Source organism: Crocodylus siamensis, chromosome 2 (genome assembly GCF_052110815.1).
Source record: "Crocodylus siamensis isolate JL-2025a chromosome 2, ASM5211081v1, whole genome shotgun sequence".
In the NCBI taxonomy this organism is placed as follows: Eukaryota; Metazoa; Chordata; order Crocodylia; family Crocodylidae; genus Crocodylus; species Crocodylus siamensis.
The window spans coordinates 10,829,841-10,843,509 of NC_143396.1; the positions used below are offsets into that span (position 1 = coordinate 10,829,841).

At 55.7% G+C, this 13,669-nt stretch overlaps 1 protein-coding gene across 1 annotated transcript in view; it reads right to left on the minus strand.

Annotated features, from left to right (window-relative positions):
* Positions 1 to 12,337, minus strand: part of SIGLEC1 (sialic acid binding Ig like lectin 1) — a 35,753-nt gene extending 23,416 nt beyond the window's left edge. The window contains exons 1-6 of the mRNA XM_090035163.1: positions 12,253 to 12,337; positions 8,293 to 8,361; positions 7,610 to 7,969; positions 7,022 to 7,318; positions 2,764 to 3,027; positions 1,770 to 2,024 (exon numbers count right to left, since the gene is read on the minus strand). Coding sequence (XP_089891289.1) covers positions 1,770 to 2,024; positions 2,764 to 3,027; positions 7,022 to 7,318; positions 7,610 to 7,969; positions 8,293 to 8,341 — 1,225 coding nt within the window. The 5' untranslated portion in view covers positions 8,342 to 8,361; positions 12,253 to 12,337. The remainder of the gene's footprint in view (positions 1 to 1,769; positions 2,025 to 2,763; positions 3,028 to 7,021; positions 7,319 to 7,609; positions 7,970 to 8,292; positions 8,362 to 12,252) is intronic.
* Positions 12,338 to 13,669: the final 1,332 nt, after the last annotated feature.

Here is a 13,669-nt window from a genome sequence, read left to right on the forward strand (position 1 = left end):
CAGCAAGAGCTCAGAAAAGCATTTTGTGGAAAAGGACATATTATCTCTTATACAATACATGTCTTTCTCCAGAAAACAGCTGCTGGCAATTAGAATGCATATTATACCCCAGAAATATGGTAAGACCAGTTTCTGCTGCTTACAGGGCAAAAGCAAAAGTCAAATCTGCAGCCATCCACAGAGGGGTTGGCTCCTTCGCTGCTACTACAAGGAAGATCTCTTTTTCTACACTTTGCCTTTTAAAAACAAATTATGTGCTTTATTCTGGCACATGTTGTATGCTAGAAGATATGGTAACCCTTGATTATGAAGTGTGACCACCTATCAGCTCCTGGACTGCTTTCCCCAGCATCTCCCAGACACAAGATGATCTCCCGGGTGATTGTATGGACTGGAAAATGTCAAGGCAAAAACACCCTGATATTTCCTTCTTCTCCAGGCATACCAGCTTCCCAGCTCGTGTGCTCACTGTGGGCAGGATGGGCATTTTTTTCACTAGTTTATGGGAGGCCAGTGGATGATCAATAGATGTTGTGCCGCATTGTTAATCCACTGTTATCATTAGGGTAGAGCATGTCAGCTGAACTGGTGACTTCATAGGAGAAAATGAAGATTGAAGGGACCTCAGGGGGTCACACTGAGTCCACCCCCCTGCTCCAAGCAGGACCAGCCCCAACTACATCCTCCCAGCCAAGGCTTTGTCTACCCGGATCTTCAACACCTCCAAGGATGGAAAGTCCACCGCCTCCCATGGGTAACTTGCTCCAGTGCTTCACCACCCTCCTCTGAGAAAGTTTTCCTAATATCCAACCTCAACTCCCCTTATTATTATATAATATTATTATATTACTCTTAATAATACATTGTAATGGGAATTTAAATTTTTAAAAATTTTAATAATTTTTTACCTTTTTATTGTTGATAAGTTTTATTTTAATAATTATTTTAATTAGAAACCCTTTTTATTCATAATAATAACAATAATAACAATAGCCTTCCATTGTCTATTATTCTATGAGTCTGTGAATAATATCCCACTCTATCCAGAAAATAATAATAATAATGATAATGATAATGATAATTATAGTAAGAATAATATCTCACTCTACCCATAATACTAATAATACTAAAATTAACAATAATAATACTAATAACAATGATAATAATGATAATGCTAATAATAATAATAATAATAGCCTCCCATTGTCCATTATGTTATGAGTCTATGAATAATAATAATGTCCCACTCTATCCAGAACATAATCATAATAGCAACAATAATAGTAATAATAATAATATCCCACTCTATCCATAATACTAATAATACTAATACTAACAACAATACTACTACTACTACTACTAATGATAACAATAATGATGACGGTGATAATAATAATGATAATGATAATAATAATAATAATAGCCTTCCATTGTCTGTAATTCTATGAGTCTATCAATAATAATAATATCCCACTTTATCCAGAAAAGAATAATAGTAATAATAATAACATCCCCCTCTATCTATAATAATACTAGTAAAACTAATACTAACAATAATGATGCTACTACTACTACTACTAAAATAATAATAATAATAATAATAATAATAGTAATAATAATATCCCACTCTATCCAGAAAGGCTCAGAGCCGCTGACATAACAGACAAACAACCACAAGACAAGAAGCAGGAGCAACTAGCCCAGGCCACCCGCACCCCCAGCGACACCCCGCTCCCCTGCCCTTCCCCCAGCAGCGCGCGGGCACTTACACAGCACGGTCAGGCTGATGGCCTGGGACATCTCGCTGCCTTTATCGTTCTGCACCTTGCAGGAGTAGTAGCCAGTGTCGCTGACGGCCACGGCCAGGAACACCAGGGCACGCGCTGCCCCCCCCTTGAGCCACACGTTGTTCTTGTACCAGGTGTAGGTGAGATCCTGGCGCTCCTCGCCGGGGACGTCGCAGGTCAGGGTCACCCTGCTGCCTTCACGCGATGCCGTTGCTGGGCTGGCGGAGATCACCGCAGCTGCAGGCGATGGGGGAGTGGAAAGGAGTCGGGATGAGCTCCATCACCAGGGCACTGGGGGCCTCCCCGCCATCCAGGGTGGCTCGGTGGTTTAGTCCCTAGACCAGGTCTTAGGGGATGTTGGGTTCAGCTTCTCTCCCACTTGCAAACTGCCTGCCCATCATCCAGCATACTATTCCCTCCACCCTGCCCCAGTACCCCCATCACTGGAACAGGAATGGAAGAAGTCCTGACCCCAAAGGTAAATGCACTGGGACTTGCAAGGCATGGGATATCACAGCCATCAATACCTGCACTTGGGCAGACACCCACCCGACACACCTCTTTATGGCCAGCTTTGCCCCATGCGTCGTGCTGACACCGTCCTCCAGCTCACATAACTCTTATCGCTCCCCGGTGTCTACCATAGACATTTGCATTTATAGACTCCTTGGTTTTGCCAGCCCAGCCCCTCCGTCTCCTCTCCTGAATCGGGCTCTCTTCCCTTGATCATCTCATCATCCAGATCTCCAATCTAACCCTACTTTGCTGCAGCTTCAAGCCCTCAGTTGCATGTCAAAAGGGTCAGAGCAGGGGCTGGGAGCCAGGATTACCAGCCCATGCTTGGGTGGGGGCGGGGGTCACTGTGCTTCAGTTTCCCCATCAGCAAAAACCGGCTTGCTAGCATCTTGCAGGGAATGGAGTGGGTATGGGCATCGGGGCTGAGAGATGCCTGGTGGGAGGCTTGGCCTCTACTTACAGAAAATGTTGAGAGTCGCCGCTTCAGCTGCTGTCGTCCCGATGGGATTTTCCACCTCGCAGTGATACAGGCCGTAATCTGCACGGGTCACGCTGTGGAAGGTCAGGATTTGATTGCCGGGCAAGGCAGCCCCGTTCTTGAACCACCTGTAAGCGGTGACCTCGGGGTGACTGCTGTTCACGTGGCAGGTGAGGGACACCGAGTCCCCGACACGGATGTTCTTGGTGGCCGGACTGATTAACACCTTGACGCCTTTCGGGGCATCTAGAGGGAAACCAGACAGAGGTGCCGTGAGCCACGTGGAGGTGGAGGCAGCACTCAGTCCATGCTCCCCTGGAAAGGAAGCACCGGAGGATTTGGGGAGAGACGTGATACCAGGCGGCTGCACAGGCCTCTGCCGTCTGGTCCGTGTCGGCGTGACTAGCCCTTCTGGAAATGATTTCTGAATGAGGTGAGCCCCATGGAGTGAGAAACCCAGCCCACGTGGTGCTAATTCTCCATGTCAGCATCGCAGACATCCTTACAGACTGCTCCTTCCAGCTTGGGAGGCCAAACCCAGCTAGCAGGGGTACCCACCTACCACTTTCCACCTCCATGTCACAATGCCTCTCATATTTGGGGCACAGGGCAGCATTGCAAGCAGACACCAAGTCCTTGCAGAGCTGGGACGGTCTCAGCCCATGCTCTCAGGGGCATTGGTAAAGTTGCTTGCAAGCATCCATCAAGAAGCTGCCGAAAGGCTCGGCGGGGGTGTGTGCATGGTGCCCAGTCCGTGCTGGAAAGCACGTGGGAGCAAGTTGGCAGGGTCTGGTGGAGCTCTTTGAATGCGGGGCAGGCAACCAGCTTCCCGGCATCATTGCAGAGAGCTTCCCTCCGGGTGACAGGCGCCAGCCTCGGGGCGGTCTGCAGGGGACCTCTCGCTCCATGGCTGCCCGGAGCTACAATGAGATGGCTCCCAGGACAAATCCTGACAACCAGGACAAAACCCTTGGCAGTGTAAACAGCCCTCAGGACAGCAGGATGGACTTTTTCAAGCTGGGACCGGGCCGGTGTAACCAGGCTGCTCAGGGGTCATGGGAATATCAGAGCCGCCGGATGGTGCTGGACCTCGGTTGCACCCCAAACTATCACCCGGCCAAGGCCACTGGGGCCCTGGCACTACCTTCAGCTTGATGCATGAAACCCAGAGCAACTCCGCTGACCGCTACCGCCCTCGCAGCCCCCAAGGACTTCAGCCGGTTGTGACTGCGGTGCTGGAGCAGTTCCCTCCCTTCCAGCCCCCGTGTCTGGAAGCTGGCCTAGACGTTTTGGCCTGGGAGATTTTGGAAACTCCCCACTGAGGGACACAGCCCGTTTCCCAGGGGTTTAAGTGCATTTCACCTCCGCATCGCTCCGTTCTCCTCAAGGAGCTTTACAAAGCAGCAGCATTTCTCATATGCAATACAAGACTTTCCCCTCCAAAACCAGCTGGCCGAGATACAGGACCTCCACTTACTTCAGGAGGTGCACAGTCCCACCAGAGGAAATGCCCTGTTGGACCTGGTCCTGGCCACAGGCGACGACCTGGTCAGGGGCCTCCAGGTCCTCGACCACCTGTGTGACAGCGATCATCGCTTGCTGGAGTTTACTAACCAGCGCAGGGTGTCAAGGGCCTGCAGCAAGGCGGTAGCCCTAGACTTCAAGAGGGCCGACTTCAACAAGTTGAGGAGATTAGTGGGAGAGGCGCTGGGGTTCCCGAGGGCAGGGGAGCTCAGTGCCCAAGACGAGTGGTCGTTCCTTAAGGAGACGATACTCAGGGCCCAAGGGGTGACCATCCCAACAAGAAGCAAGGGGGGCAGGAGTGCCCGAAAGCCCCCCTGGCTCACCAAGGGTGTCCGGGAATGCCTGATTGCCAAAAAGGCGGCGTACACCCGGTGGAAGGGGGGTGCTATCTCCAAAGAGGAGTATACCTCCTCTGCTCGGGCCTGTAGGGGGGCTGTCAGGAAAGCTAAGGTGGACATAGAGCTAGGACTTGTGTCCAAAATCAAAGATAACAAAAAGTCCTTTTTCAAATATATAGGGAGGATGAAGAAAGCACCGGGAAATGTGGGGCCCCTGCAAGATCCTCTGGGCAATCTGGTGGTTGTGCCAGAGGAGAAAGCAGACCTCTTTCACCAATTCTTCACCTCCGTTTTCTTGGGCAGGGACCAGGACTTCCCCGCGTGATGCAAGACGGACTTGAGGGGAACGCCTCCAGACCTCAGGTTGGGGAGGACGGGGTTAGAGAGCTTCTGGAGGGGCTGGACGTGTTCAAGTCAGCGGGTCCAGATGCTCTCCACCCCAGGGTGCTGAGGGAGCTAGCTGGGGTTATTGCAGGGCCCTTGGCATGACTTTACGAGCGCTCGTGGTGCTCGGGCCAGGTGCCGGATGATTGGAAGGTAGTCAACGTGGTCGCCATCTTTAAAAAAGGGAGGAGGGAGGACCCGGGCAACTATAGGCCCGTCAGTCTTACCTCAATCCTAGGGAAACTCTTTGAGAAGATCATCACGGAGCACATCTGCGATGGGCCGGCTTCAGGGATGATGCTCAAGGGCAACCAGCACAGTTTCATTAGGGGTGGGTTGTGTCAGACCAACCTGATTGCCTTTTATGATCAGGTCACAAAAGCATTGGATGCAGATGTCGCCGTGGAGGTAGTCTTTCTGGACTTCAGCAAGGCCTTTGACACCGTCTCCCACCCTGTCCTCATTAAAAAACTAGATGACTGTGGCATTGATGCCTACACAGTCAGATGGATTGCAGATTGGCTGAAGGGTCACACTCAGAGGGTGGTGGTGGATGGGTCGTATTCGACCTGGGGGGAAGTGGGCAGCAGAGTCCCCCAGGGCTCGGTCCTTGGGCCCGCGCTGTTCAATCTCTATATCAGCGATTTGGATGACGGGGTGAAAAGCAACCTGTTTAAATTCACTGATGATACCAAAATTTGGGGTGAGGTGAGCACACTAGTAGGGAGGGAAAGACTGCAGCAAGACCTGGATAGGTTACAGGGGTGGGCTAGCAAAACCAGGATGCGTTTCAACACTGACAAGTGCAGGGTGCTGCATGTGGGCAGTAGTAACCAGCAGCACACTTATAGGATGGGAAACTTCCTTCTTGAGAGCACGGAGGCAGAAGGGGATCTGGGAGTCATTATTGACTCCAAGATGAACATGGGCCGACAATGCAAGGTCTCGGTTGGCAGGGCTAACCGCACCTTGTCGTGCATCCACAGGTGCATCTCAAGTAGAGCCAGGGAGGTGATCCTCCCCCTCTATGCCACACTGCTCTGGCCACAGCCGGAGTACTGCGTCCAGTTGTGGGCGCCGCACTTCAGGAGGGATGTGGACAACACTGAGAGGGTCCAGAGGAGGCCACTCGCATGATCCGGGTACAACAGGGCAGGCCCTACGAGGAGAAACTGCAGGACCTGACCCTGTTCCGCCTCCACAAGAGAAGGCTGAGGGGGGACCTGGTGACTGTCTATAAACTCACTAGGGGGGACCAGAAGGGTTTGGGAGAGACCTTGTTTCCCCTAAGCCCCACGGCATAACAAGGAATAACGGCCACAAGTTGTTGGAGAGGAGGTTTAGATTAGACGTCCACAAGAACTACTTCCCGGGCAGGGCGGCGGGATCTGGAGCCAACTTCCAAGGGAAGTGGTGCTGGCTCCTGCCCTGGGGGTCTTTAAGAGGAGGCTGGATGCCTACCTGGCTGGAGTTATCTGAGCCCAGTTTTTCTCCCGCCCAGGCGGGGGGTCGGACTTGAAGATCTACAAGGTCCCTCCTGACCCGACTTCTATGAATCTATGCTCCTATGGGGGCAGGTGATAGTGGGGCAGGCAGCAGCTGGGGCCCCAACTGCAGGTCAGAACCAGCAGCCACCTGCTCCTTTGCTGCTTGCATTTGAACCCCAAATGAGGGACTTTTCCCCTGTGTTAAATGGGGGGGGGGGGGGGTCTTCATCTTGGATTTGAGTCAATACAGTAATGCACAAGAATGCAGCCACCTCTGGGGCTGAGCAAGGCCGCTGTTTTACCTGCACGTAGCCATGCAGCATCCCAGGACAGGGCTGTTGGCTGAGACGCCGCGTTTGACCCGGCAGAAGGGGAAGCCGGACGTGACTGGGTGAGCTGGGTTTTGGCCAGGGTCTTTGGGTGGGCAGTGGCAGGACCGAAATCTCTGCGGGATGGGAAGAAGTGACCGTTTCAGCCCAGCCGGTACATGGAAAAAGACTGACTTACGCTTCACCTTCACGGTAATTTCCCCCGTGGCCCGCAGGGATCCCACTGACAGCTCGCACTGCAGCTTCTTCTTGTGGTCCTTCCAGGAGAAGGATGTGTTGAGGGTCTGCCAGCTCTGGGTGCCAGATGTGTCCAGCTGCACGGCGCCGGACACGGCGGAGGCCTGCTGGTTGTAGCCGCTCCACTGCAGGGCGATGCTGTCGTACGGGCAGACGTAGGGGCTGGAGCAGACGAAGCTCACGGTCGCGCCCTCCATCACCTCCTCCATGGAAGCGATGGCCGGGCTGTCAGGGGCGTCTGGGGAGAGGGAGAAGGAGGGTACTCGGGGGTGTCTTTGGGGAGGAAGGCGGCACATCTGCTCCACACTGCCCCAGCGGAGGTTTTGCCTTCCTCTGCTGCCTCGGCCTGGGCTCTCTGCAGCTCCCGTGGCCCCCCTGCTTTCCAGGGGCAGGGGCGATGCCCGGGGCTGTGTCGTGTCTGGCCTGGTTTGGAAGGGCCTGATCCTGCCCCAAGCAGGGTTGGGACGGGATGTGACCCAGCCCCACGTCTCTAGGCCTAGGACACACCCGCCTTCCCTACCATACTCACCCGTCACGGTCAGCATCACGCCCCTGGTATCCACCCAGCGGTCGCCATCCACAATCTCGAACCTGAACTTGTACTTGTCGCTGTCGCCCACCCCCACGTCCCGCAGCAGCAGGGTGCAGTTGCGTGCAGCCAGGTCTCCTATGAGCTGCGTCCGGTCCCTGAACCCGGCGTCCACTTTCTTGGGCTCTGCTGAGTGGTACACCACGGAGTTCTGGCTGTCGTAGTCCTTGTACCAGATGGCCACGATGCCCTGCGCGGCCGACACGGAGTCGGGGTAGCTGAAGGTGCACGGCATCACCACGCAGGAGCCGCGCACGCCGCGGAGACTCTCGGGGCTGGTGACCCCCCACGAGCCAAGGGCTGTGAGCAGCAGAGGGGGGAGAGGGGCATTAGGCACCGGCAGAAACCAATCTGCTGGTAATACCAGATGCGTTTCTCTGCTGGGACTGATGCCCAGGTCACAGTGCCCAGCCCATGACTCATGGGCAACATCCTGGTGGGAAAGGGGCTGCTCTGGGCGTCCCCCAGGCCCGGTATCTCCCACGGGTGGAAGGGAGGAAGCTCCCTAGCCTGGGCTGCCTCCAAAGCTGGGAGAGAAAATCCAGCTGCCTGGGGTCATGGGGGGAGCAGAGCCAACGGGCGGCTACCGGGCATCATCGTTAGGGCTCAATACGAGGCCATACCTTGCAGGACATGGTGCGCCAGGAGCAGAAGCTGCCATACAAGAGGCATCGTGGCTGTGTCAGCAAGTCCTGGGGGCACAGAAAAGAGGGTCAAGCCAGAGGAAGCGCGCGGGAGGCTGGTCCCTGAAGCAAAGACCCGCAGGGATCTTCAGTGATGGGCTGGAGCCAGCTATTGCGGTCAGAAGCCCCTAAGCCAGATGCACTCAATCTGCCCGGGGGCAGAGCCTAGGAGCGACGTGGGGCCAGGCTGTGCCAGGATCGGGGCCAGCACTGTGAGGTCTCCAGCCCCGTGCTGCAGGACTGGGGCCGCACCAGGCCACCTCCACATGCCCATCCTGCACGCCGGGGGTATCACCCGTCTGGAAATTTGGCAGCGGGGGGGCAACTGTTGCTGCCACCGCCTGCTTTTCAGATCGGTGGGTCCGCGTGGGGCACGGCTCAGCGGCCCCGGGGTTGAGCACCCCTGCCCAAAGCGTCGACGCTCCCCAAGTGCAGCCCAGGGGGGTCCCAGAGCCTCTTGTGGCTTCCTGGGGCAGCTCCAAAGCCGCAGGGAAATTGGGGAAGTGCCTGAGTGGCACCGTGGCAGCCTGACACAGCTGCTGACCTTGGGGGAATCACTGGCCCGGCTGTGTCTTGGGGTCACTGCTTCTGCTGCCTGCGGCGCTCGCCCGAGTTTCATTTCTCCTGCCCCGGTTTCATGGTTTCATTTTCACTGGGTGTTGGGATGGGGCCGAGGCCAACAGGCAGCTCCCAAACTCGTGCCCCAGGCCTGCGTGGCATGCATTTGGGTACAGAATTTGTGTTTAGCTCAATGCAGGGCTGGGAGCTGCTTTCAGGACTCAGTGCTCATTTGCCACCGAGCGTCGGGGCAGCTTGGGGCGGAGGTGCGAAGGCAGGGGCTCTCCCTCATTAGGCTCCAACCCCCTTGTTAGGCTCCAGGACCCTTGGAAAATACCAGGTCTTGGCTTTCATTTGCTTCTTGACTAGGGAAAAATCCTAGAGTAATTCTTCTCTTGCAAAGGCCTCAGCCAGACCCCAGCAGGGCAGGGTGGGTGGGTTGGACCTTGCAGATTCCTAGGGGGAAGCTCTGGGATTGTCTTGTGAATCACATGGAGGTGTTTGCACGCTTCCAGTGCTCACATTTCCCAGCACCCTGTGGCACCCTTAAAAGGATTTCATACCCCCTGGGTGAGAAGCACTGATCTCAGCCCACCCCAGTCTGATGAGGTGTTTAGGACCATTGCCAGAGCGTGGTTTAGGAGCCTAGAAAGCAGATACCTGGGTGTTGTACCTAGTCCTGCCCAGGATGAGAGGAAAGCCGGGCTGGAAGGGACCTCACAAGGTCATCTATCCAGCCCCTTGCTCAAGGCAGCGTGTGCTGTGCCACCTTGAACCAACCCCCATTGCCTCAGTTTCCCTTTTCACCCATGGTGTTTCATTTACATGACAAATTCCTTGGGACACTCAGGTCAGGACAGTGCCCGGCACCTTGCTGTGGCACCTGCCTGGAGCCAGCCAGTGCAACGGTAGCATTGGCATGGGGGAAACCGCAATGCAAACCTGCAGCTCTGAAGCCCCTGTTGTTGTAACTCAGCCCTTCCTGGAGGCCGTGATCTCACTCCATGGGGAAAAGATGTCATTGCGGTCCGAAAGCATCCACGAGCTGTCCATGAGCTAGGCCCGCGACGGAGACAACCAGCACGGACCCAGCAGGACAAGGCAGCGTCCAGCTGTGGCCCGTACCCCTGTCTCCAGCACAGACGATGCACTGTAGGAGCACGGGGCTGGAGGGGACCTCATGGAGTCACATCTAGTCCAGCCCCTGCTCAAAGCAGGACCAGCCCTGACTCAACCATCCTGACCAAGGGTTTTGCAACCTGCTTTGAGAAACTGCCAGGGGTCTCTAAGAGCCGGTTGCAGTGTTTAGCCCCGCTCAGAGTCGCAAGGGTCCTCCTCATCTCCAGCCTCAGTTTCCCCGGCTGCAGGTTGAGGCCGTTGCTCCTAGTCCTGTCCCCTGCAGCTGCAGAGGAAAGCCCATCTCCAGCCTCTCTGGGGGATCTGCAGACTGTGATCAAATCCCCACTCAGTTTTCTCCTCTCCAGACTCAGTCCCCCCAGCTCTTCCAGCCTGTGATCATCACTCTTGCCTCCCAGGCCCCTGATCATTTTGGTTGCTCTGAGCTGGGCTCTTTCCAACCTGCCCCCGTCCTTCTGGAAGTGCCGGCCTCAGCCCTGGACGCCGGGCTGCAGGGGAGGCCTCCCCAGGGCTGGATGGAGCAGGAGAGCTTTGCTTGTTGCTTCTCAGAGAAGCAGAAGAAGAACATACAATTTATCCACTGGGTTTAGCTGCCGCAAAGGCTCGGAGAGGTTTAGTCCAAGACAAAACAACCCATGGCAGACTCCCAACACACCACCCCAGGGTTCAAAACTGCATGAATCCCCGGGCTGCCTGGCGCCCAGGAGAGCAAATCCCTGGTCCGGCCCAACTGGGCTGCCCGACCCCCATCATATCTAGGCATAGAAAACCCATACCCATGCCTCCCCACCATGCCCAACCACTCCCACTACCCTGTTTCTCATGCCAGGGAGCTCCCACCACCCTCCCCAAATGTCCTCCCCAATCCCACCCCCCCTTGTTCCCCCAAACCTACCAACCCTTCCCCTGCCCTGAAGATAGAGGACTCCTGCCCCCAGATGTGGCGATGGCTCTGACCCTGCCAGGGTGGTCGTGGAGCCCAGGAGCAGGAGGGATGACCCCCGCGCCGAGGACCTAGGGGTGTCCTTGAGTACGCGCTGCTGGGAGCCAGCACTGACCCTCCCACCCGGTCACCTGTACGGTGCCCATCCGCCTCTGCTCGGGTGAAACGAGCAGCTGCTGTCCCTGTGCAAAGCCAACGGGTACCTAAATTCTCTCCAGCTGCTGGCCATGTTCAAGGTTATCCCTTCTGCTGGTAGGGCAGGTACCCCCCATCATCCCGGGGTGCCCACAGCGCTGCCGTGCCGAAGGCACCTGCACAGAGGAGCAGGACCCCTGGCAATGCCCACCTCGACCCGCTGGCTCCCACCCCCGGGCATGTGCCATCCAGCCAGCATTGCATCATTTGTTCTTTTAATTGGTGCCTTCCCTTCCTCTCGACCCCAAACTGCAGTGCAGGTTCCTCCCCACGAATGCATCCCGATGAGGCGGGGGATGGCGGCTCCTGGATCTGAGCCAGCCCTATGGTTTCGGGTCTGATCTGGAGACAGGAGAACCCGTTCTCGGGACTGGGAGGACGGGACATCCGGGAGGCGAGGTCTCCCACCCCTGTCTACACAGTGCGGATCTGCTCAGGTCCTCTCTGCGTTGAATCCACAGAGCAAGGGGATCTCTCCACCTAAGGACCCTCCCCGACCTGGTGACGGTGCCCGCTCAGAGGGTCGGGAGCTTCCCCTCTTCCTGTGCAAGCTGGCCACACGTTTCAAACCCCATGTGTCCAGGAGGTCATAACCCGGACAGGCTTATGTGGTACCGCAGAGACCCAGGTGGGTCCACTGCCTCTGCCCCCCAGGTTGGCTGCGCCCCCTGCCCCTTGCGAGCCTTTCTTGGAGAAGCAAAGCAGAAAATAGTACCTTCGAGACGCACTGATCCCGCATCCTTAAACAACCCACGTAAAATTGTGGACCAAGAAATCGTCCCTCGATGGGGTGGTGCCAACCATGGTCTCAGCAGAGACCCTGGAGTCTTGCCCCAGTCTGGCTGCCAACCCCAACATGCCTGGCTTATCCCTAGGGATCGTACCCATCCATCTTGTGCATCTATCGGCAGCGTCCCTCCCCCTGCCCCTTCCTTTCCGTGGAAACCCAGCCTTTCTGCACGTGCATCCTCAGTGGCTGTCACCCAGGCAAGCTTCTTCCTCTCTGAACCAGCGAGCCTTCAAGGTGCCTCCTGCCTTGCCTGCAGACCGCAGCACAGGAACGGTACCTGCCCCTGGAGCCGCCGGCGCCTTGCGACGTCCTCGCCCTGCAAGGCCGTCGCGCCGGATCCGGGAGCCAGTGTCTGCCCGGGCCGGTCCCGGGGACTGCTATTTAATCCCTGGAGTGGGGAAGAATCCAAGAGCAGTCTCACTTCCCCTTCTGGGACTCTAATGTTCCTGGTCTGGGGAAGTGGGTGCTGTTGTCAGCAGTTTCACTCCTTCTATCTTGGTATTTTTTTTTCAGTTTTATCTTTTCAGGCAGCTTTTAAGTGCAGGGCTTGGGTTGGAGATGTTGGAAAGTCCCTACCCTGAGCCAGCCTTAGGGTTGGCAAGTGATGCAACTCCCACCAGCTCCGGGTGCAGGGCTCGGGGCTGCCCCCTCACACCCAGAGCTTGGGCAGGACCAAGTTCATCGTGCCACTGGCTGAAAAGTCATCCTCAGCTCCAGGCTGGGGGGCTGGGAGGAACCATCAGTTTTGGGGCTGCCCTCCGCAACTCTCAAGATATCATGGGCACTCACACGCCTGTTTTGCATATGGCATCCGAGTGCCACACACCAGGGGTGGATCTGTGGGGTGCAAGGATGCAGTCCCTGATCCCACTCTTTAAGCCAACAGCCTGGCAGAGGCAGCAGCATTTCTACCCAGGCAGCAATGAGGAAGCGAATTGACTTCATGGCTCACTATGATCTGTCTGATTCCTGCTCATCTTTCTACACTCCAGAGGTGTGAACAGCTCCCTCATTTATTGGTCTTGATTTTCCACTCCTCAACCTGGCCTTTCTTCTGCAGTGCTGCTGTCACTCAGCCCTTCCCGGCCCTGTCTTTCTTCTGTTGCACAGCCCTGCAGACTGCTTTTAGTCCTAGCTAAAGACGTTAACTCAGGTGTGAAAGTGACTGACAGTGAAGTCCTAGAGAAACTGTCAAGATCTCATCCCAGCCAAGGCTTTGTCTAGCCCAGTCTTAAAAACCTCCAAAAATGGAGGGTCCACAATTGCTCTGGGTAACCTGTTTCAGTGCTTCCCTAACCTCCTAGTTAAAAAGTTTATCTTAGTATCTAACCTCAACTTCCCTTGCTGCAGACTGAGCCTATTGCTCCTTGTCCTGTCGTCTGTCCCCACTGAGACCAGACCAGCCACATCCTTTTTGCATCCCCCCTGCAGGGAGGTGGAGGCTGCTATTCAGTCCACCTCGGTCTTCTCTTCTGCAGACTAAATCAGCCCATTTCCCTCAGCCTCCCCTCACCAGTCATGGCCCCCAGCCCCACAACCATTTCCATTGCCCCCCACTGGACTCTCTCCCATGTGTCCACATCCTTTCCGTAGTGGGGGCCACAGCTGGACACAGGACTCCAGATGTGGCCTCCCCAGTGCTGAATAGAGGGGAAGAATCACTGCCCTTGACCTACTGGCAATGCTCCTACCGA